Below are 22,375 nucleotides of genomic sequence, written 5' to 3'. Positions count from 1 at the left end.
GATCAGGAGCAGGAACCCTGGCTGATTTCCCCTCTCTCTCTAACCCAGGGATCACTGGACAGTGATCAGGAGCAGGAACCCTGGCTGATTTCCCCTCTCTCTCTAACCCAGGGAATATTAAGTAGAACCCAGTTCCCATTAATGCCCTGAATTGAGATGTGTGACCCTGCTCCCCCCACCGCAGCGTACAGGGCCGGGTTGAATGAGATGTGGAAAGGGTGGTTTGCAGGTGGTTTTGGTTGAGCCTGGTTGTTAAGCTGACCATTCTGTCATTGCTGATGTTGCTGTTTTCTGTTGTTTGTAGGTTCCACTGCCTTCAATGCAGCAGCAGCAGCTGCGCCTGTGGACCAGCGGAGACGCACCAACACGAAGCAGCAGCGACCTGTACCCCCCGCTGCTTCCTCACCCCATGACTGGGGCTCCACAGCCGCACCTCCAAGGTAACGAGCAGCACTTGTACCGCCACGGGAGCGCCAGGGTGCCACAGCAGTACCATCATCACCACCATCGCCAGCTGCTGTCGGCCTCCCCGCCGTTGGCCTCTGAGTCTGCTGCCTCTGCCCACGCCTTCCTCCTCCTCTCCCCCCAGAGTCCGGACTCCACGCCGCGAGGATCCTCGGCTTTGCACCTTCGGACTAGGACCGTCATGCCTGTGCACAGCCTGTACCCGGCGCCTGGCCCCCCATGCCCCGAGACTGAGAGCACCTCCAGGGGCTCCAGGCAGCTGGGATCCAGAGGTGAAGCAGACAGCACGCCCATGATGGCCTTCTGTCCCCAGCAAAGCTCAGCAGCCACTTCCTGATAAGAACTTCACAGATAAAAAAAGCAAATTCTATATATTATATAAAAGATGGAAATAAATAAAGCCATAACATTGATCAAGTGCTGCATGGGTCAGGGTGGGGAGGGAGGGGAGCAGGGCCTGCTCGAGTGAAGGGCCAGTGACTATTTCATTGCAACTTGCTGATCTGAGCTGAGCTCTCCTGTACGTTTGTTTTCTCTCATTTATTCAATAGTCTGTGCCAGAGCTTCCAAGGGCTTTGTTGGGATGTTTTGCTGAGAAAATGGTGGAGTTTCTGATCCCTGTCCATCCAGGAATTGGTTTCTCTCTGTGTCTCGGTCTCCCACCCCTGTTTCTAACACCCTGGCTCACTCTCTCACTTTCCCTGACTCTGGCACTCTCTCTCACTGGTGCTCTCTCTCAAACTAGCTCTCTCACACTCTCTCTTTCCTCACTCTGACTCGCTCACTCTCACTCAATCTGGTTCACTCTCTCTCAAGCTGTCTCGTTCGCATTCTCTCTCACTCACTCTGGTGCTCTCTGTCTCTCACTCTGGCTCTCTCTCAATCTGGTGCTCTCTCCCTCGTTCTCACTCAGACAGGCTCTCACTCTCGATCTCTCTCACCTCAGTTACTTTCCCCCTCTCTCTGCCTTTCCTCTCCTGATTTCATGGCTATCTTTACTGTTCCCAAACACTGGTGCAAAGACACAGGACAGTGCTTCTGGAGTCCCTCACAGCCTCTGTCGTCTCTCCTTTTCTTCCTGGCTGATCAGTAAAAGGTATTCTGTTGGATTGGTCAGAGTACACACATCTCTCTAGTTCACTCCCTCGCTCTCACTCCATCTCTCCTCCCTGCCCCTCCTGTCGATCCTCCCTCTCTCTGCCAATCCTCCCCTCAGCTCTCCTGCGTTCCTGCAGCTATCCTAATCTAACACTACAGTGACTTCTCTTTATTTCATTCGAGTTGGTTTTGTGTGTGTGTGCGCGTGTGTGTATGGAATTGTGGAGCTCCTGGCTGCAGCCCATCTCCATTTCCACAGCTTCTGGAGACTTCTGTGCCTCTATCTGTTGCCCCGTCCTGCTTGAGGTGTGGGCAGATGTGGGGAACATGGAAATACAGTGCTAGCGTTCAGTATTAAAGGCAGCCTATTGCCCCTACTCTGAGTTCCCCACACGGTGTGTGGCGGGGGGGGGGTACAGCTCCCACAGAGACTCTGGGGCAGGAGGACTTTTTACAAAAAGGGGATATGGAAAAGCATTAGTTTCAGAGCATAGTGACAATTAGCTTTTGTCTTTTTTTTAATTTATTGTACCAAAGACTGTCTCGAGGTATCACTGGGAAATGTCTGAAAAGTGGGCGGGTAAATGTGTACAGGATTTTAGATTTGTCTTTTAAAATGTCTTTTTTTTTCCTAACACTTTGTTTTAAAAATATATAAAAATGCCGGTGATTGTAAAATCTCATTTGTGCTGTTGAAGGAGCCAGGCGTGGGTGTGGCTGAGAGTGTGGGGCATGTGGGGGAGATGGGTGGGTATCTGTGTGCCCTTTGGATGGGTGTGAGAGAAACTGCAGGTATCTGTGTGTGTATACACACACACAAGCTGGTGTGCGTGTGTCTGAACCTGACCTTACTGTACATGGATAGAACTGTGTCGTGTTTTCCAGCCTGGATACGTTGGCGTGGGAGACTCCAGTCAGCTGTCACTCAGTCCAATCACAACAGTGTGTTTGCAGCTCTTCCACAACTCCAACCCACGTTCAACAACACTGCATTATGTTATTGAAGGTGTGCACGGTGACACAGTGGTTAGCGCTGCTGCCTCACAGCGCCAGGGACCCGGGTTCGATTCCCGGGGGCACGGTGACACAGTGGTTAGCGCTGCTGCCTCACAGCGCCAGGGACCCGGGTTCGATTCCCGGGGGCACGGTGACACAGTGGTTAGCGCTGCTGCCTCACAGCGCCAGGGACCCGGGTTCGATTCCCGGGGGCACGGTGACACAGTGGTTAGCGCTGCTGCCTCACAGCGCCAGGGACCCGGGTTCGATTCCCGGGGGCACGGTGGCACAGTGGTTAGCACTGCTGCCTCACAGTGCCAGGGACCCGGGTTCCATTCCCGGGGGCACGGTGACACAGTGGTTAGCACTGCTGCCTCACAGTGCCAGGGTCCCGGGTTTGATTCCCGGTGGCACAGTGGTTAGCACTGCTGCCTCACAGCGCCAGGGTCCTGGGTTCGATTCCCGGGGGCACAGTGGTTAGTGCTGCTACGTCAGTGCCAGGGAGCTGGGTGCGATTCCAGCCTCGGGTGACTGAGTCTGCACATTCTCCCCGTGTCCGCGTGGGTTTCCTTCATTATAGCAGTAACCTCACTACCAAACTGATTTATCACCTCTGAAGAATTTTGGGATACTGGAGATGGAAACTGATGTAAAAATGAAACTTTATCATCCGTTTCTAATCCACTTGCACAGTATGTTGAAGTCATTCTCATGCACATCCTCAAACCAGACCTACCCCCTCCCTGTTACCCAAACACATAGTAAACCACACCACAGGACATCAGTACTGGTGGGGATGGGTCTGTCGCTGTATAACACTGGGATACAGTACTGGTGGGGATCAAAATTAACTGATTTCCTCTCTAACCCAGGGATCACTGGACTGCGATTAGCAGCAGGAACGCTGGCTGATTTCCCCTCTCTCTAACCCAGGGATCAGGAACGCTGGGATCAGGAACGCTGGCTGAGTTAGGGGGTAGAGGTGGTGATTGTATCAGAGCCATTTGGCTGGTGATGAAGAAATCCACACCGTGCTCACGGCCCAGTGAAAGAGAGGTTTATTTCCTGAAACAACAACTCTGCGTCTCAAACACGAACGTCTGACCCACGGACCATTCTGGGCCCAAAGATATAAATCATTGGGAGAAGTACCATTTTCCAGGGGCAGGAATCCTTCTGTGGCGAGTTAGTTCGCAGTGAGTGAGCTCAGAGTAGCAAGACACGGAATCCATTCTGGGATTTGAGATCGAGGCCAATCAGATCCCTGCCGAATGTGAGGAACAGACCCACATTATCTGACCACGTAAAGTGGCGCGCGCACGCACACACACGCGCGCGCGCGCACGCACACACACACACACACACACACACACCGGGAAACTGGACAAAACAGGCACACCTTGGCACAGCCAGCTAGGGACACGGGTGTAGCCAATTGGAGAGGGGAGGATACAGACGGACATGACACACGTGTGTGCGCACAGATAGGTGCACGCAGACACTGCCAAACACACGCACTGACCTATAGAGACAAATATTCAGTCACACACACGCATGGGCACAGGTGCAGTGATACATGGACATGTTCATACTTCCCACAGTCAAGTACATCCAGACACCGACAGAACACGCACCAAGACAACATGTGGCTTCCACAGGGTATTGGCTGGATGATTCTGATGCTGAACTGACTGATTTGAACCTTGTTCTCTCGAAGTCTGAACCCCCAACACTGCAGGGGCCGTGTACCTACCCCCCCATATGGGCCGGCACAGCAGGTGGGGAAGCTGGAACCACAGTACAGGAGCCCGAGGGGCTAATCCACGGATCTGAAAGTGACCAAGAGTCACACCCCAATCAGAGGCAGCCCAGTAACTCGCTCCCTGAACATGCCACTGTGAGGGTGTGGGGTGGGGGCATGGAAAGCTATAACACAGCTGCCTCAGTAGACCCGTGTGTGCATACAGGGCTGGGTAAGGATCAGGGTGCCAGCCGGGGGTCTCTGTGTAAGGGCAGACAGCGGTGTGCCCTGATCCGGAGGAGAGAGAATCCTCACTGCCGCTCAAACATCTCCTTCAGGATCTTCATGCTCTCTGTGTATCGGTGCTGGTTTCTGTGGGAAGACTCCTTCCACCTGGAAAACAAGAACAGACAGCAGCTCAGCAACGGGAACTCAAACCAGCAAAGCTGCAGCACATAGCCAGGCCCGCCATGCAACCACACCCTTCCCACTACAAGAAAGGAATGTGCTGCCTTGTACACAGTGGGAGTGAACGGGAAGGGGATTGTGTACAGTGGGAGTGAACGGGAAGGAGATTGTGTACAGTGGGAGTGAACGGGATTGGGATTGTGTACAGTGGGAGTGAACGGGAAGGGGATTGGGATTGTGTACAGTGGGAGTGAACGGGAAGGGGTTTGGGATTGCGTACAGTGGGAGTGAACGGGAAGGGGATTGGGATTGTGTACAGTGGGAGTGAACGGGAAGGGGATTGGGATTGTGTACAGTGGGAGTGAACGGGAAGGGGATTGGGATTGTGTACAGTGGGAGTGAACGGGAAGGGGTTTGGGATTGTGTACAGTGGGAGTGAACGGGAAGGGGTTTGGGATTGTGTACAGTGGGAGTGAACGGGATTGGGATTGTGAACAGTGGGAGGGAAGGGGATTGGGATTGTGTACAGTGGGAGTGAACGGGAAGGGGTTTGGGATTGTGTACAGTGGGAGTGAACGGGAAGGGGATTGGGATTGTGTACAGTGGGAGTGAACGGGAAGGGGTTTGGGATTGTGAACAGTGGGAGGGAAGGGGATTGGGATTGTGTACAGTGGGAGTGAACGGGAAGGGGTTTGGGATTGTGTACAGTGGGAGTGAACGGGAAGGGTTTGGGATTGTGAACAGTGGGAGGGAAGGAGATTGGGATTGTGTACAGTGGGAGTGAACGGGAAGGGGTTTGGGATTGTGTACAGTGGGAGTGAACGGGAAGGGTTTGGGATTGTGAACAGTGGGAGGGAAGGGGATTGGGATTGTGTACAGTGGGAGTGAACGGGAAGGGGTTTGGGATTGTGTACAGTGGGAGTGAACGGGAAGGGGATTGGGATGGAGTACAGTGGGAGTGAACAGGATTGGGATTGTGAACAGTGGGAGGGAAGGGGATTGGGATTGTGTACAGTGGGAGTGAACGGGAAGGGGTTTGGGATTGTGTACAGTGGGAGTGAACGGGAAGGGGATTGGGATTGTGTACAGTGGGAGTGAACGGGAAGGGGTTTGGGATTGTGTACAGTGGGAGTGAACGGGAAGGGTTTGGGATTGTGTACAGTGGGAGGGAAGGGGATTGGGATTGTGTACAGTGGGAGGGAAGGGGATTGGGATTGTGTACAGTGGGAGTGAACGGGAAGGGGATTGGGATTGTGTACAGTGGGAGTGAATGGGAAGGGGTTTGGGATTGTGTACAGTGGGAGTGAACGGGAAGGGGATTGGGATTGTGTACAGTGGGAGTGAATGGGAAGGGGTTTGGGATTGTGTACAGTGGGAGTGAATGGGAAGGGGTTTGGGATTGTGTACAGTGGGAGTGAACGGGAAGGGGTTTGGGATTGTGTACAGTGGGAGTGAACGGGAAGGGGTTTGGGATTGTGGACAGTGGGAGTGAACGGGAAGGGGTTTGGGATTGTGTACAGTGGGAGTGAACGGGAAGGGGATTGGGATTGTGTACAGTGGGAGTGAACGGGAAGGGGATTGGGATTGTGTACAGTGGGAGTGAACGGGAAGGGGTTTGGGATTGTGTACAGTGGGAGTGAACGGGAAGGGGTTTGGGATTGTGTACAGTGGGAGTGAACGGGATTGGGATTGTGTACAGTGGGAGTGAACGGGATTGGGATTGTGTACAGTGGGAGTGAACGGGAAGGGGATTGGGATTGTGTACAGTGGGAGCGAACGGGAAGGGGATTGGGATTGTGTACAGTGGGAGTGAACGGGATTGGGATTGTGTACAGTGGGAGTGAACGGGAAGGGGATTGGGATTGTGTACAGTGGGAGTGAACGGGAAGGGGATTGGGATTGTGTACAGTGGGAGTGAACGGGATTGGGATTGTGTACAGTGGGAGTGAATGGGATTGGGATTGTGTACAGTGGGAGTGAACGGGAAGGGGATTGGGATTGTGTACAGTGGGAGTGAACGGGATTGGGATTGTGTACAGTGGGAGTGAATGGGATTGGGATTGTGTACAGTGGGAGTGAATGGGATTGGGATTGTGTACAGTGGGAGTGAATGGGATTGGTATTGTGTACAGTGGGAGTGAATGGGATTGGGATTGTGTACAGTGGGAGTGAACGGGAAGGGGATTGTGTACAGTGGGAGTGAACGGGAAGGGGATTGTGTACAGTGGGAGTGAATGGGATTGGGATTGTGTACAGTGGGAGTGAATGGGATTAGGATTGTGTACAGTGGGAGTGAACGGGATTGGGATTGTGTACAGTGGGAGTGAACGGGAAGGGGATTGGGATTGTGTACAGTGGGAGTGAACGGGAAGGGGATTGGGATTGTGTACAGTGGGAGTGAACGGGAAGGGGATTGGGATTGTGTACAGTGGGAGTGAATGGGAAGGGGTTTGGGATTGTGTACAGTGGGAGTGAACGGGAAGGGGTTTGGGATTGTGTACAGTGGGAGTGAACGGGAAGGGGTTCGGGATTGGGGGAACTCGGGCATTGGCGCAAGTCTCTGGTGTCGGAATTCGCACTCTGGAATCTTCGATCTCACCTGTGTCGAATCTTCTTCCAGCGCTCCATGTGATTGAAGAGCAAGGTGGGTACACCAGGGACATTGCTCCGGCTCTGGAAGTGAATGCAGGCTAAATCAAACTGACTGACAAGAAAACATCATCCCCAAGAGTGTACTGTGCCTTTACAGACCCATCACCGTGCGGGGGAATCACAGATCCCCGTCCCATCACCGTGTGGGGGAATCACAGACCCCCGTCCCGTCACCGTGTGGGGGAATCACAGACCCCCGTCCCGTCACCGTGTGGGGGAATCACAGACCCCCGTCCCATCACCGTGCGGGGGATCACAGACCCCCCGTCCCATCACCGTGCGGGGGGATCACAGACCCCCGTCCCAACACCGTGCGGGGGGATCACAGACCCCCGTCCCGTCACCGTGCGGGGGAATCACAGACCCCCGTCCCATCACCGTGCGGGGGAATCACAGATCCCCGTCCCATCACCGTGTGGGGGAATCACAGACCCCCGTCCCATCACCGTGCGGGGGAATCACAGATCCCCGTCCCATCACCGTGTGGTGGAATCACAGACCCCCGTCCCGTCACCGTGTGGGGGAATCACAGACCCCCGTCCCGTCACCGTGTGGGGGAATCACAGACCCTCCCGTCCCGTCACCGTGTGGGGGAATCACAGACCCCCGTCCCGTCACCGTGTGGGGGAATCACAGACCCCCGTCCCGTCACCGTGTGGGGGAATCACAGACCCCCGTCCCGTCACCGTGTGGGGGAATCACAGACCCCCGTCCCAACACCGTGAGGGGGAATCACAGACCCCCGTCCCAACACCGTGTGGGGGAATCACAGACCCCCGTCCCGTCACCGTGTGGGGGAATCACAGACCCCCGTCCCATCACCGTGCGGGGGGATCACAGACCCCCGTCCCATCACCGTGCGGGGGGATCACAGACCCCCGTCCCATCACCGTGCGGGGGGATCACAGACCCCCGTCCCATCACCGTGCGGGGGGATCACAGACCCCCGTCCCAACACCGTGCGGGGGAATCACAGACCCCCGTCCCATCACCGTGCGGGGGATCACAGACCCTCGTCCCATCACCGTGCGGGGGGATCACAGACCCCCGTCCCTTCACCGTGTGGGGGAATCACAGACCCCCCCCGTCCCGTCACCGTGCGGGGGAATCACAGACCCCCATCCTGTCACCGTGTGGGGGAATCACAGACCCCCGTCCCGTCACCGTGTGGGGGAATCACAGACCCCCGTCCCATCACCGTGCGGGGGATCACAGACCCCCGTCCCATCACCGTGCGGGGGGATCACAGACCCCCCCGTCCCATCACCGTGTGGGGGAATCACAGACCCCCCCGTCCCAACACCGTGAGGGGGAATCACAGACCCCCGTCCCGTCACCGTGTGGGGGAATCACAGACCCCCGTCCCGTCACCGTGTGGGGGAATCACAGACCCCCGTCCCGTCACCGTGTGGGGGAATCACAGACCCCCGTCCTGTCACCGTGTGGGGGAATCACAGACCCCCGTCCCGTCATCGTGTGGGGGAATCACAGACCCCCGTCCCGTCACCGTGTGGGGGAATCACAGACCCCCGTCCCAACACCGTGTGGGGGAATCACAGATCCCCGTCCCGTCACCGTGTGGGGGAATCACAGACCCCCGTCCCGTCCCCGTGTGGGGGAATCACAGACCCCCGTCCCGTCACCGTGTGGGGGAATCACAGACCCCCGTCCCGTCACCGTGTGGGGGAATCACAGACCCCCCCGTCCCATCCCCGTGTGGGGGAATCACAGACCCCCGTCCCGTCATCGTGTGGGGGAATCACAGACCCCCGTCCCGTCACCGTGTGGGGGAATCACAGATCCCCGTCCCGTCACCGTGTGGGGGAATCACAGACCCCCGTCCCGTCACCGTGTGGGGGAATCACAGATCCCCGTCCCGTCACCGTGTGGGGGAATCACAGACCCCCGTCCCGTCCCCGTGTGGGGGAATCACAGACCCCCGTCCCAACACCGTGTGGGGGAATCACAGACCCCCGTCCCGTCACCGTGTGGGGGAATCACAGACCCCCGTCCCATCACCGTGTGGGGGAATCACAGACCCCCGTCCCATCACCGTGTGGGGGAATCACAGACCCCCGTCCCGTCACCGTGTGGGGGAATCACAGACCCCCCCGTCCCGTCGCCGTGTATTTACCATGTTGAGGTTGAGTGGTTTCTCAGTGGAGGGGAGTGGGGATGGGATACGCAGCCGGCCTGGCTGGTCCGGGTTATTCAGGGAGCAGGGAGAAGGCTCCGGCAGCTTGTAAACATCCTGACATTTCCCATTCATCAGATCAGCAACCTGCGAGAAACGGAATCGCATCAAATCCCACCTCGCCTTCCACACGGAGAGAATCAACCCGCCCGCAGCTCCCCCACTCGCCCGCAGCTCCCCCACCCGCCCGCAGCTCCCCCACCCGCCCGCAGCTCCCCCACCCGCCCGCAGCTCGCCCGCCCGCAGCTCCCCCACCCGCCCGCAGCTCGCCCGCCCGCCCGCAGCTCCCCCGCCCGCCCGCACGCAGCTCCCCGCCGCCCGCCCGCAGCTCCCCCGCCCGCAGCTCCCCCACCCACCCGCCCGCAGCTCCCCCACCCACCCGCCCGCAGCTCCCCCACCCGCCCGCCCGCAGCTCACCCACCCGCCCGCCCGCAGCTCGCCCGCCCGCAGCTCACCCGCCCGCCCGCAGCTCCCCCGCAGCTCCCCCACCCGCCCGCAGCTCCCCCGCCCGCAGCTCCCCCGCCGCCCGCAGCTCCACCCACCCGCCCGCAGCTCGCCCGCCCGCAGCTCCCCCGCCCGCCCGCAGCTCACCCACCCGCCCGCCCGCAGCTCCCCCACCCGCCCGCCCGCAGCTCCCCCACCCGCCCGCCCGCAGCTCCCCCACCCGCCCGCCCGCAGCTCGCCCGCCCGCAGCTCCCCCACCCACCCGCAGCTCCACCCACCGCCCGCAGCTCCCCCCCCGCCCGCAGCTCCCCCCCGCCCGCAGCTCCCCCCCCCGCCCGCAGCTCCCCCCCCCCGCCCGCAGCTCCCCCCCCCCGCCCGCAGCTCCCCCCCCGCCCGCAGCTCCACCGCCCGCCCGCAGCTCCCCCACCGCGCCCGCCCGCAGCTCCACCCCCCGCCCGCAGCTCCCCCACCGCCCACCCGCAGCTCCACCCCCCGCCCGCAGCTCCACCCCCCGCCCACAGCTCCACCCCCCGCCCACAGCTCCCCCACCGCCCGCCCGCAGCTCCACCCCACCCGCCCGCAGCTCCCCCATCTCCCCTGCCCTCCCGCAGCCCTCCCACCCACACTCAATACCCCACCCCCCCAACATCCAATCCCCCGCCCCACCCACACTCCCCCAGCTCACACCTGTAGCCCCTCCCACTGCCCGCAGCCCCCCCCAACCGTCCGAAGCCCCCCCCCACCGCAGCCACCGCCCGCAGCCCCCCCCCACTGCCCGCAGCCCCCCCCCCCACAACCCCCGCCCGCAGTCCCCCAACCGCCCGAAGCCCCCCCACTGCCCGAAGCCCCCCCCACCGCAGCCATCGCCCGCAGCCCCCCCCCCCACTGCCCGCAGCCCCCCCCCACCGCCTGCAACCCCCCCCCCCACCACCCCCGCCCCCCCCCACTGCCCGCAACCCCCCCCCCACCCCACAACCCCCGCAGCCACCGCCCGCAGCCGCCCCCCAGCACGGAGGGAATCGACACCACACCAAGCCCCAACACCCATAGCCCCATCCATCCAGCTCTCCCTATACCCCCCGCCCCACCCACAGCCCCCCATAATCCAGCAACCTCCCCATCATACGCAGCATCTCAGCTCACACCCCTCCCCTCCCCCCCACTCCCAATGCCTCATCCCAATTCCCCCCCCACTCCCCACCATCCCACCTCCTCGTCCTCCAGTGCAGCAGCAGGTGGTTGGGGGCTTGGGGTAAGCGCCCCCTCCCGGAGGCTGGGGTTTGTTCCTCATCCAGGCGCGGCAGATTGGGTACAGGGGGGTATTCTCATTGAACTGAGCCAGGTCCACACTGCGGTCAAACAGTTTCATCGTGTAGGCATCTGGGGGCACAAAACCATCATCACAATCACCCCTCCCGGGTAGCCAGAACCCCTCAATACCTTCTTCATTATCGTTCAAACACCCTCATTACAGTGCAATAGACTCCTCATTACAGACCCTCTTCATTACAGCCCAACACCTCCCTTCATTACAGCCCCTCTCCATTACAGTCCAACAGATCCCTCATTACAGCCATTCTCCACTGCAGTCTAACAGTCATTACAGTCCCTCTCCATTAGCCTAACGCACCACCTCATTACAGTTTCCCCCTTACTACAGCCCCCACACACACACACCCCTCAGTCCCTCACTATTACAGACCAATACACCCCCTCATTACAGTCTATTTGCATTGCAACCCAACACATTATCGTCCTTCATGAAAGCCTGCCAAAATCTTTCATTACAATCCCTCCCAATTACACCCTAATGCACCCCCTCATTGCAGCCCCTCTCCATTACAGACCAACACACTCTTCATTACAGTCCATTTGCATTACAACCCAAAGCATCATCTCATTATCATAGAATCCCTACAATGCAGAAGGAGGCCATTCGGCCCATCAAGTCTGCACCGACCACAATCCCACCCAGACCCTATCCCCATAACCCCATGCATTTACCCTAGCTAGTCCCCCTGACACGAAGGGGCAATTTAGCATGGCCAATCCACCTAACCCACACATCTTTCGGACTGTGGGAGGAAACCGGAGCACCCGGAGGAAACCCACGCAGACACGGGGAGAACTTGCAAACTCCACACAGACAGTGACCCGAGCTGGGAATTGAACCCTGGTCCCTGGTGCTGTGAGGCGGCAGCGCTGACCACTGTGCCACCATCATCCCCCTCCATTACACCCCCTTGTTGCAGTTCCTTTCCATTACAGCTCAGCATGCCCCCTCATTACAGCCAAACACACCACTCATTATGTTTGCACTCTATTACAGCGAACACATCACCTCATTACTGGCCTTCTCTATTACAACCCAACACATTCACTCAGTAGAGTCCTTCTCCATTACAGACCAACACAGCCCCTCATTGCAGTCTCTCCCCATTAAAACCCATCACACCCTCATTACAGTCCCTCTCCATTTCAGTCAACAGTGTTGACTTTCTTTGCAGCCTCTCTCCATTATAGCTCAATACATCCCCTCTGCATTACAAACCCTGTTCTCTAATTACAAACCCTGTTCATCACAGTCCAACAAACCCCTTATTATAGCTACTCACCAATATAATCCCTAATTATAGCCCAACACACCCTCATTACATTCCCTGTCCATTACAACCCATACATTCCCTCAGTAAAGTCCCTCTCCATTACAGTTCATTTGCAATACCTCACTATAATATCTTACCACCATCTGCATTACATCCCATTACATCCTATTATTAAAACATTGCAGCCCCACCCCATTACAGTCTGACTTTAATTAATTATTTATTTTTTCAGTTAATTTTGGGTTTAAAATCAGAGGTTTTTTTCAAAACCGGAAGTAGGGCCAGGAGAGGCCTGGGGAAGTTTTTGGAGGGTTTAAAAGTGCACCAAAGTATACAGCGGGCAGCATCGTAGCGGGCAGCAGAGTGAGTGGGAAGTTGAGTGAGCTGTCAGGGCTTTGGCTCACAGGGCTTGGACGAGCAGTGGTGAGTTTTTGTTTCCTTACACTCTTATTAACTTTTCACTGTCTTACTTGACATAAAGTGTCCAGTATGAGTGTGAAACCAGTGTGTTGTTCCCAGTGCAGGGCACCTGGCCTCCCGGACATCCACATCTGTGAGGGGTGTGTCGAGCTGCGGTTCCTGAGGGACCGTGTTAGGGAGCTGGAACTGCAGCTCGAGGATCTTAGGCTGATGAGGGAGAATGAGGAGGTGATAGACAAGAGCTATCATCAGGTGGTCACACCAGGGCCACGGGAAGAGGCCAAGTGGGTGACGGCCAGGAAGGGTAAGGCTAGGGTGGTTGAGAGCACCCCGGTGGATTTGCCCCTGCACAACAAGTACTCCTGCTTGAGTACTGCTGGGGGGGGACAGCCCGCCTGGGGGAAGCAGCAGTGGCCGTGTCTCCGCAGTGGAGTCCAGCCCTGTAACTCAGAGGGCTAAGGAAAAGAGGAGGAAGGCGGTATTAATCGGGGACTCGATGGTGAAGGGGACAGACAGGCGTTTCTGCGGAGGTAGGCGGGATTCTCGCATGGTGGTCTGCCTCCCTGGGGCCGGGATCCAGGATGTCGCTAGTCACGTCCCGGAAATCCTGAGGTGGGAGGGAGAGGAGCCTGAGGTAGCGGTACATATTGGTACCGCTGATGTGGGTAGGAAGGGAGAAGGGGTCATGAAAAGGGAGTACAGGGAATTAGGTAGACAGCTGAGAAAGAGGAAAGCAAAGGTAGTAATCTCAGGATTACTGCCTGTGCCACGGGAAGGTGAGGGCAGGAATGCAGTGAGGTGGAAGATGAATGTGTGGCTGAGGGACTGGTGCAGGGGGCAGGGATTCAGGTTCCTGGACCATTGGGACCTCTTTAGGGGCAGGGGTGATCTGTATACAAAAAACGGGTGGAACTTGAATCACAGGGGGACCAATATCCTGGCCGGTAGGTTGGCTAAGGCTACTGGGGAGAATTTAAACTAGATAGTTGGGGGGAGGGGAGCTAGAAGAGTTGACTAGGATCAAGGAACTAATTGATGGGGGGGGAGGATGCAGGGGTAAGGGGAATTACAAAATTAATGGTAGAGGAGAGGGTGCAAGTGAATGAAGGCGGTAATTTAGATAAGGGAGGAGAGGGTGTTCGCGACTCATCAAAGCGGGTCCAGATAAAAGCTGGAATAAGGACACTTTGCCTGAATGCACGAAGCATTCGGAACAAGGTAAATGAGTTGATGGTGCAAATCAGCGCAAGTGGGTACGATCTAGTGGCCATTACAGAAACGTGGCTGAAAGGTGACCAGGACTGGGAGATGAATATCCAGGGGTATCAGGCGTTTAGGAAGAATAGACAGGAAGGAAAAGGTGGTGGGGTCGCGCTATTAATAAGAGATGATATCAGGGTAGTACTGAGGGATGACATAGGCTCTGAGGAACAAAACGTGGAATCATTATGGGTAGAGATGAGGAATAGTAGAGGGAGAAAGACACTAGTAGGTGTGGTATATAGGCCCCCAAATAATAATGTTGAGGTAGGGAGGGCTATAAACAAGCAGATAAGGGATGCGTGTAAAAACGGAACGGCAATAATCATGGGGGACTTCAACATGCACATTGACTGGCAGACTCAAGTCGGTAAGGGTGGAATGGAGGAAGAGTTCTTAGAATGCTGTCGGGATAGTTTCCTTGAACAGCATGTTACGGAACCGACGAGGGAACGAGCTATTTTGGATCTGGTATTGTGTAACGAGGTAGGTAGAATTAAGGATCTTATTGTGAAGGACCCTCTTGGGTCTAGTGACCACAATATGGTCGAATTTCTGATTCAGATGGAAGAGGAGAAAGTTTGGTCCCAAACCAGTGTCCTCTGTTTGAACAGAGGGAAATATGATAGGATGAGGGATGAATTGGCTAAGGTAGACTGGGAGAGCAGGCTGGCAGGTAGGATAGCTGAGGAACAGTGGACGATTTTTAAGGAGATCCTTTTCAGTTCTCAGCAAAAAACAAGGATTGTAAGAAAAGGGAGAACCAGCCGTGGATAATGAAGGAAATAAAGGAGAGTATTAAAATAAAAACAGCTGCGTACAGAGTGGCCAAAAATAGTGGAGAAACAAGTGATTGGGAAAAATTTAAGAAACAACAAAGAGAGACTAAGAAAACGATAAAGAAAGGAAGGATAGACTATGAAGCTAGGCTAGCAATTAATATAAAAAATGATAGTAAAAGTTTTTATAAATATATAAAAAGGAATAGAGTGGCTAGAGTGAATGTTGGGCCCTTGGAGGACGAGAGGGGGGAGTTAATAGTGGGAAATGAGGATATGGCTGAGTCTTTAAATACGTTTTTTGTGTCGGTCTTCACGGTGGAGGACACAAATAGTTTGCCAAATATTAACGATAGAGGGTTGGCAGCAGGAGAAATACTTAATACGATTAATGTTACCAGAGAGGCAGTGTTGGGTAGACTAATGGGACTGAAGGTGGACAAGTCCCCGGGTCCGGATGGAATGCATCCCAGGGTATTGAAAGAAATGTCAGAGGTAATAGTGGATGCGTTAGTGATTATTTATCAAAACTCGTTGCATTCTGGGGTAGTGCCGGTTGATTGGAAAACGGCTAATGTTACGCCGCTGTTTAAAAAAGGAAGGAGACAAAAGGCGGGTAACTATAGGCCGGTCAGCTTAACGTCTGTAGTAGGGAAAATGCTGGAATCCATTATTAAAGAGGAGATAGCAGGGCATCTGGATAGAAATGGTTCGATCAATCAGACGCAGCATGGATTCATATGGGGAAAGTCGTGCTTGACGAACATGTTGGATTTTTATGAAGATGTGACTAGGGCGGTTGATGGAGGAGAACCGGTGTTTTTGGATTTCCAAAAGGCGTTTGATAAGGTGCCCCATAAAAGGCTGCTGAAGAAGATTAGGGCACATGGAGTTGGGGGTAGTGTGTTAAAGTGGATTGGGGACTGGCTATCCGACAGGAAGCAAAGAGTCGGAATAAATGGGTGTTTTTCCGGTTGGAGGAAGGTAACTAGTGGCGTGCCGCAGGGATCGGTACTCGGGCCGCAACTATTTACCATTTATATAGATGATCTGGAGGAGGGGACGGAGTGTAGGGTAACGAAGTTTGCAGACGACACAAAGATAAGTGGAAAAGTGAATCGTGTGGAGGACGGAGAAGATCTGCAGAGAGATTTGGACAGGCTGAGTGAGTGGGCGAGGATATGGCAAATGGAGTATAACGTTGATAAATGCGAGGTTATACACTTTGGAGGAAATAATAACAAATGGGATTACTATCTCAATGGAAACAAATTAAAACATGCTACCGTGCAAAGGGACCTGGGGGTCCTTGTGCATGAGACGCAAAAGCCCAGTCTGCAGGTACAACAGGTGATCAAGAAGGCAAATGGGATGTTGGCCTATATCGCGAGGGGGATAGAATATAAAAGCAGGGATGTCTTGATGCACCTGTACAGGGCATTGGTGAGGCCGCAGCTGGAATACTGTGTGCAGTATTGGTCCCCTTATATGAGGAAGGATATATTGGCATTGGAGGGAGTGCAGAGAAGGTTCACCAGGTTGATACCGGAGATGAGGGGTTTGGATTATGAGGAGAGGCTGAGGAGATTGGGTTTGTACTCGTTGGAGTTTAGAAGGATGAGGGGGGATCTTATGGAGACTTATAAGATAATGCGGGGGCTGGATAGAGTGGAGGCGGAGAGATTCTTTCCACTTAGTAAGGAAGTTAAAACTAGAGGACACAGCCTCAAAATAAAGGGGGGTCGGTTTAAGACAGAGTTGAGGAGGAACTTCTTCTCCCAGAGGGTGGTGAATCTCTGGAATTCTCTGCCCACTGAGGTGGTGGAGGCTACCTCGCTGAATATGTTTAAAGCGCGGATGGATGGATTCCTGATCGGTAAGGGAATTAAGGGTTATGGGGATCAGGCGGGTAAGTGGTACTGATCCACGTCAGATCAGCCATGATCTTATTGAATGGCGGGGCAGGCTCGAGGGGCTAGATGGCCTACTCCTGCTCCTATTTCTTATGTTCTTATGTTCTTATTACACCCGTGTCTGGGTGTTGGCTCCGGTTTAAAGCTCACTGGGTCTTTGGTGAACTCCCTCACATCCGCCATCCTCGGCCTCCTTCCTTTTCTTCCGGCGCTGATGTGGGAACCGGGTCGAGGGTCTGGAACAGGAAAAACAGCTGGTGACACGGACGGGGAGGGGGTAAGAGGGCAGGGGGAAGGGAGGGGGAAAGGAGGGAGAGGGTGGGGGGACTGAGGAAGGGGTACGGGGGAGCCCCCATTATAATTCTCACCTCTTTCCCGCTGAGGCTGGAGAGGAATCTCTGTAAAACAAAGCGAGGAATTCATCAGAGCAATCACTCAACACTCCCACAGCCATTCAGTCCACCAACTTTGTCCCAGCAATCAGAGGTGGCAGTAACACTGTGAGATAGACTGACTCCGAGAACCAAAGTCCCTCCCGTTCCCTCCCGGCCCTATCTCTGTCCCTCCCTCCCGTTCCCTCCAGGCCCTATCTCTGTCCCTCCCTCCCGGCCCTATCTCTGTCCCTCTCTCCCTTTCCCTTTAGGCCCTATCTCTGTCCCTCCCTCCCTCCCGACCCTATCTCTGTCCCTCCCTCCCTCCCTCCCGACCCTATCTCTGTCCCTCCCCCCTCCCGACCCTATCTCTGTCCCTCCCCCCCCCCCCTCCCTCTCCCCCCCCCCCCTCCCTCTCCCCCCCCCCCCCTTCCAGACCCTATCTTTGTCCCTCCCTCCCTCCCTTTCCCTCCAGGCCCTATCACTGTCCCTCCCTCCCTTTCCCTCCAGGCCCTATCTCTGTCCCTCCCTCCCTTTCCCTCCCGATCCTATCTCTGTCCCTCCCTCCCGTTCCCTCCAGGCCCTATCTCTATCCCTCCCTCCCGTTCCCTCCAGGCCCTATCTCTGTCCCTCTCTCCCTTTCCCTTTAGGCCCTATCTCTGTCACCCCCTCCCCCATTCCAGGCCCTATCTCTGTCCCTCCCGTTCCCTCCCGACCCTATCTCTGTCCCTCCCTCCCTCCCTTTCCCTCCAGGCCCTATCTCTGTCCCTCCCTCTCGTTCCCTCCAGGCCCTATCTCTGTCCCTCCCTCCCTCCCTTTCCCTCCAGGCCCTATCTCTGTCCCTCCCTCTCGTTCCCTCCAGGCCCTATCTCTGTCCCTCCCTCCCTCCCTTTCCCTCCAGGCCCTATCTCTGTCCCTCCCTCTCGTTCCCTCCAGGCCCTATCTCTGTCCCTCCCTCCCTCCCTTTCCCTCCAGGCCCTATCTCTGTCCCTCCCTCTCGTTCCCTCCAGGCCCTATCTCTGTCCCTCTCTCCCTTTCCCTTTAGGCCCTATCTCTGTCCCTCCCTCCCTATCCCTCCCCCCCCCCTCCCGATCCTATCTCTGTCCCTCCCTCCCTCCCTTTCCCTCCAGGCCCTATCTCTGTCCCTCCCTCCCGATCCTATCTCTGTCCCTCCCTCCCTTTCCCTCCAGGCCCTATCTCTGTCCCTCCCTCCCGATCCTATCTCTGTCCCTCCCTCCCTTTCCCTCCAGGCCCTATCTCTGTCCCTCTCTCCCTTTCTCTTTAGGACCTATCTCTGTCCCTCTCTCCCTTTCCCTTTAGGCCCTATCTCTGTCCCTCTCTCCCTTTCCCTCCAGGCCCTATCTCTGTCCCTCCCTCCCGATCCTATCTCTGTCCCTCCCTCCCTCCCTTTCCCTCCAGGCCCTATCTCTGTCCCTCCCTCCCGATCCTATCTCTGTCCCTCCCTCCCTTTCCCTCCAGGCCCTATCTCTGTCCCTCTCTCCCTTTCTCTTTAGGACCTATCTCTGTCCCTCTCTCCCTTTCCCTTTAGGCCCTATCTCTGTCCCTCTCTCCCTTTCCCTCCAGGCCCTATCTCTGTCCCTCCCTCCCGATCCTATCTCTGTCCCTCTCTCCCTTTCTCTTTAGGACCTATCTCTGTCCCTCTCTCCCTTTCCCTCCAGGCCCTATCTCTGTCCCTCTCTCCCTTTCCCTCCAGGCCCTATCTCTGTCCCTCTCTCCCTTTCCCTCCAGGCCCTATCTCTGTCCCTCTCTCCCTTTCCCTCCAAGCCCTATCTCTGTCCCTCCCTCCCGGCCCTATCTCTGTCCCTCCCGGCCCTATCTCTGTCCCTCCCCAATCTCCTCGTCTCCCACTTTACCCACACTCTCTCCGCAACCTGAGGGTGATGAAGGTGAGACAGATACAATCCTGGCTCCGAGACAGGTGTGGGCACAGTGGGTTCTGCTTCATGGGACGTTGGCAGCAGTACTGGACAAGGAGGGGGCAGTACCAAGTTCAGTACCACTTAGAGCATACCAGGACCAGGGGAGTGGGGGGGAGGTCCGGTTTGTATCCGCTGGAGTTTGGAAGAGCGCGAGGCGGCTCGATGGAAAGTTTTCAGATCCTGAGGGGGTTACTGACAGGATGGATGTGGAGAGGATGTTTCCTCTTGTGGAAGAATCTAGAACTTAGAATCTAGAGATAGAGCCTGGAGGGAAAGGGAGGGACAGAGATCGGGCCTGGAGGGAGGGAGGTAGATTGAACCAGGGCGGGACTTACTCAGTTAATGGTAGGGCGTTGGGGAGAGTTACAGAACAAAGAGATCTGGGGGTACAGGTTCATAGCTCCTTGAAAGTGGAGTCACAGGTGGACAGAGTGGTGAAGAAGGCATTCAGCATGCTTGGTTTCATCGGTCAGAACATTGAATACAGGAGTTGGGACGTCTTGTTGAAGTTGTACAAGACATTGGTAAGGCCACACTTGGAATACTGTGTACAGTTCTGGTCACCCTATTATAGAAAGGATATTATTAAACCAGAAAGAGTGCAGAAAAGATTTACTAGGATGCTACCGGGACTTGATGGATTGAGTTATAAGGAGAGGCTGAATAGACTGGGACTTTTTTCTCTGGAGCGTAGGAGGCTGAGGGGGTGATCTTATAGAGGTCTATAAAATAATGAGGGGCACAGATCAGCTAGATAGTCAATATCTTTTCCCAAAGGTAGGGGAGTCTAAAACTAGAGGGCATAGGTTTAAGGTGAGAGGGGAGAGATACAAAAGTGGCCAGAGGGACAATTTGTTCACACAGAGGGTGGTGAGTGTCTGGAACAAGCTGCCAGAGGTAGTAGTAGAGGCGGGTACAATTTTGTCTTTTAAAAAGCATTTAGACAGTTACATGGGTACGATGGGTATAGAGGGATATGGGCCAAATGCAGGCAATTGGGATTAGCTTAGGGGATTTTTTTTTAAAAAGGGCGGCATGGACAAGTTAGGCCGAAGGGCCTGTTTCCATGCTGTAAACCTCTCTGACTCTATAACCTGGGGCGGGATCAGTGTTTAATAATAAGGGGCGGCCCATTTCAGACGGAGATGGGGAGGGATGTGTTCTCTCGGAGGGGGGGGGGGTTTCCAGAACACTCTTCCTCCGAAGGCGGTGGGAGCAGAGTCTGTGAATATTTATAAGGCAGAGCCAGATAGATTCTCCATTAACGACGGGTGAAAGGTTATTGGGAGGTGAAAGGTTATCGGGGGGGGCTAAAGGTTATCGGGGGGGGGGGCTAAAGGTTATCGGGGGGGGCTAAAGGTTATCGGGGGGGGGCTAAAGGTTATCGGGGGGGGGCTAAAGGTTATCGGGGGGGGGCTAAAGGTTATCGGGGGGGGGCTAAAGGTTATCGGGGGGGGCTAAAGGTTATCGGGGGGGGCTAAAGGTTATCGGGGGGGCTAAAGGTTATCGGGGGGGCTAAAGGTTATTGGGGGGGCTAAAGGTTATCGGGGGGGCTAAAGGTTATCGGGGGGGCTAAAGGTTATCGGGGGGGCTAAAGGTTATCGGGGGGGCTAAAGGTTATCGGGGGGGCTAAAGGTTATCGGGGGGGCTAAAGGTTATCGGGGGGCTAAAGGTTATCGGGGGGGCTAAAGGTTATCGGGGGGGCTAAAGGTTATCGGGGGTTGGTGGGAAGGTGAGAATCAGATCAGACACGATCTTATTGAATGGGGTAGCAGGCTGGAGGGCCGAGTGGCCGATTCCTGCGCTGAATTAGAATGCTGGGATGAATGCCGCTGGGTTTCAGGTTTCCAGTCTACAATATTCTGCCTGTTTTAGGGATGGAAGGGGGCAGGAGAGAGACAGATTGAATAGAGACAGCATTGGGAATGGAGCGTGGCCCAGCGGCTGCCTGTGGACTGACTCAATCGGAGAGATTGGAGGAGAGCAGAACACCAGGGATCCAACACCAGACTCCACCCAGGGAGAGGCAGCAGAGGAACTCACTTGCTCTGCAGGTCAGTCAACACTGGTTTCACCAACTCGTCCCCAGCCTGCTCTCTGAAAGAACACAAGAGACCCTTCGTTACAAAACCACTCAGAATCCACTGACCCTGCAGCCAACAGCACTGGCTCACAAACCCAGAGGCAGCAGCAGCACCCAGCGGTGGAACTGAGAGACACACACACACACTCACAGACACAGACACTCTCTCCCACAGACACACACGTTCTCTCTCACAAAGACACACACTCTCACAGACACTCTCTCCCACAGACACACACACTCACAGACACACACGTTCTCTCTCACAAAGACACACACTCTCACAGACACAGACACTCTCTCCCACAGACACACACACTCACAGACACACACGTTCTCTCTCACAAAGACACACACTCACACAGACACTCTCTCACACACACACACTCATCCAACGCAAACAATTTTTATCAGCAAAGGACGCTCAGAGTCCAATTGCAATCACTGAAGGAAATTTCTCAGTCAGAAGAAAGGAACATGGAGGGACCGGCCACACCTTTGCTGTGTTTCCACAAGGCCGAGTCACCTCATTCTCTGTGTGTCTACAATACAGGGGGATTTATTCCAGACCTGGAAACTACAGTGCGTATAGGCACCCACACACATACCTCTCAATGTCACTCTTCTCAACGAGACACTGTAGAACTGCATCCAGACGATTACGAGCTGTTGAAGCCTCCAGATCTGCAGCAGAAGAGAAACTACACAACTCAATAAACGTACACACAGGAGTTCAAAGTTCCGCACTGAGGGAGTGCTGCACTGTCAGAGGGTCAGTGCTGAGGGAGTGCCGCACTGTCAGAGGGTCAGTGCTGAGGGAGTGCCGCACTGTCAGAGGGTCAGTACTGAGGGAGTGCCGCACTGTCAGAGGGTCAGTACTGAGGGAGTGCTGCACTGTCAGAGGGTCAGTGCTGAGGGAGTGCCGCACTGTCAGAGGGTCAGTACTGAGGGAGTGCCGCACTGTCAGAGGGTCGGTACTGAGGGATTGCCGCACTGTCAGAGGGT

The 22,375-nt window shown here is 55.6% G+C and overlaps 2 protein-coding genes across 3 annotated transcripts in view; one reads left to right on the top strand and one right to left on the bottom strand.

Annotated features, from left to right (window-relative positions):
* Positions 1-2,226, top strand: part of LOC144488290 (dual specificity tyrosine-phosphorylation-regulated kinase 1A-like) — a 47,921-nt gene extending 45,695 nt beyond the window's left edge. For both annotated transcript variants that reach the window (XM_078206338.1, XM_078206339.1), the window contains one exon: positions 305-2,226. In XM_078206338.1, coding sequence (XP_078062464.1) covers positions 305-802 — 498 coding nt within the window. In that variant the 3' untranslated portion in view covers positions 803-2,226. The remainder of the gene's footprint in view (positions 1-304) is intronic.
* Positions 2,227-3,601: 1,375 nt separating this feature from the next.
* On the bottom strand, positions 3,602-22,071 carry LOC144488291 (protein lin-37 homolog; the record flags this gene model as incomplete). The annotated part of the gene is given in 9 exon segments (XM_078206340.1): positions 3,602-4,693; positions 7,308-7,381; positions 9,495-9,641; positions 11,208-11,279; positions 11,281-11,378; positions 17,127-17,212; positions 17,345-17,374; positions 21,331-21,384; positions 21,979-22,071. Coding segments are annotated over 9 exon segments (736 nt in total), but the record flags the coding sequence as incomplete, so codon positions are not given.
* Between the last annotated feature and the right edge of the window lie 304 nt (positions 22,072-22,375).

The sequence above is a fragment of the Mustelus asterias genome, unplaced genomic scaffold (genome assembly GCF_964213995.1).
Source record: "Mustelus asterias unplaced genomic scaffold, sMusAst1.hap1.1 HAP1_SCAFFOLD_1441, whole genome shotgun sequence".
NCBI classification, from domain to species: Eukaryota; Metazoa; Chordata; class Chondrichthyes; order Carcharhiniformes; family Triakidae; genus Mustelus; species Mustelus asterias.
This window is presented reverse-complemented; position numbering and strand designations above follow the sequence as displayed.